Source organism: Cebus imitator, unplaced genomic scaffold, assembly GCF_001604975.1.
Source record: "Cebus imitator isolate Cc_AM_T3 unplaced genomic scaffold, Cebus_imitator-1.0 Scaffold427, whole genome shotgun sequence".
Taxonomy (NCBI): domain Eukaryota; kingdom Metazoa; phylum Chordata; class Mammalia; order Primates; family Cebidae; genus Cebus; species Cebus imitator.
Window position 1 is genome coordinate 1,214,549 of NW_016107742.1, and position 1,687 is coordinate 1,216,235.

Consider the following 1,687-nt stretch of genomic DNA (forward strand, 5'->3'; position numbering starts at 1 on the left):
TTCTTTACCCTTAAAAACTCTTTTGATCCATGTTGAGAAGCCAGCAGAAAAGTAAAAAAAAAATCTCTTTTGAAGTAAAGCTAAACCTGTGTGTGTGCATGAGGCTTCTTTTCTATGCAGCCCCACATTCTTTGTCTGTAATGTCCACTCTGGTGTGGGGCCTGTTGATGCGATGATACCGAACAATTAGAAGGAACAGAGATGGACAAAGAACTGATTTTTAAAGGAGAAATCCTGGAGTTTTGTGTTTTTGGGGGGCTTGGAATTTTATCTTTTATTTTTATTTTTTTAGAGGCAAGGTCTTTCTGTGTGTCCCAGGGACCACAGGCACACACCACCACACTTGGCTAGTTTTTTTTGTAGAGATGGGGTCTCACTTTGTTGCCCAGGCTTGTCTTAAACTCCCGGGCTCAAATGGTCCTTCCACCTTGGCCTCCAAAAATGCTGGTATTATAGGTATGAGTCACCTTGCCTGGCCTACTCTGAATTCTTAATATGGAAATTGTAGACAGTCCTTTTAGGCACATGCCATTAAAAATAAAATAGATTCAAGGGTACGTGTGCCAGTCTGTTACATGGATATATTGCATAGCAGTAGGCAGATACCATTTGAGTACAAATTTATACCGCTGGTTCTCTGCACTCATTCATGTTTGGAGATGCCTCTTAGCTTCTTTTCCCTGGGTCCCGGAGACCTGAGTAGAAGTAGCCTTTTATCTAGCATCAAGGGAGTTTGGTAGATGGCAGGGTGAAAGGACGGAGAGAAGAACTGAGGGGACCTTGGGATTGGTGAGTCACAAAATCGTTCCATAAACTCTGGCTCTGTAGTGACATCTGCTGATCCCCTTGCCCACATTCCTGACTCCTGCATTTTTTTTCTTTTCCAGTTTAAGCGGCTACAGGGCAAGAGGAACCGAGGGAGGGAAGAAATCAACTTTGTGGAGATCAAAGGTGATGACCAGCTCAGTGGGGCCCAGCAATGGATGACTAAGTCATTGACAGAAGAGAAAACCATGAAGTCATTCAGCAAAGTAAGTGGGAAAGGTCTACAGAGTGGCCAACTTGGGAAACTACAAAGCAAAATCTTGTCTTACGCCCCATCTTGACCCCACACCCCATTGTTATTGTCACAGCACCCCCCCCCCTTTGTTTTTTTGGACGGAATCTCACTCTGTCACCCAGGCTGGAGTGCAGAGGTGTGATTTCAGCTCACTGCAGCCTCTGTTGCCCAGGTTCAAGCGATTCTTCTGCCTCAGCCTTCCTCAGCTGGCATTATAGGTGCCTGCCACCTTGCCCAGCTTATTTTTGTATTTTTAGTAGAGATGGGATTTCACCATCTTGTCCAGACTGGTCGTGAACTCCTGACCTCATGATCTACCTGCCTTGGCCTCCCACAGTGTTGAGATTACAGGCGTGAGCCACCTCGCCCGGCCACAGCATCTTTAGCAAACACATTTTGCCCATGGCACTAGAGTATGCAGCAGACCTCACAGATACAGCTCCTGCCCTTCAGAACTTTGCAGTCATTTTAACAGCTCTCCAGCTGGATGGGGGTGTCTGGTTGCTGAGACTGAGTGGTTGGAAAGGACTCCCAGCCTGTGGTTGTGGCTCCTTCCCAGGCTGCACAGAATCCATAGCTGCTGTACTCTTTCCCTATAGTCAGATCCTTCTTTCTTTTTTTTTTTTT

General features: G+C 46.1%; 1 protein-coding gene across 1 annotated transcript in view; it reads left to right on the top strand.

Annotated features, from left to right (window-relative positions):
- The window catches only part of PRCC (proline rich mitotic checkpoint control factor), a 35,361-nt gene that overhangs the window by 27,236 nt on the left and 6,438 nt on the right, over window positions 1-1,687 (top strand). Inside the window, exon 5 of the mRNA XM_017510043.2 lies at window positions 888-1,031. Within this exon, the coding sequence (XP_017365532.1) occupies window positions 888-1,031 (144 nt within the window). The remainder of the gene's footprint in view (window positions 1-887; window positions 1,032-1,687) is intronic.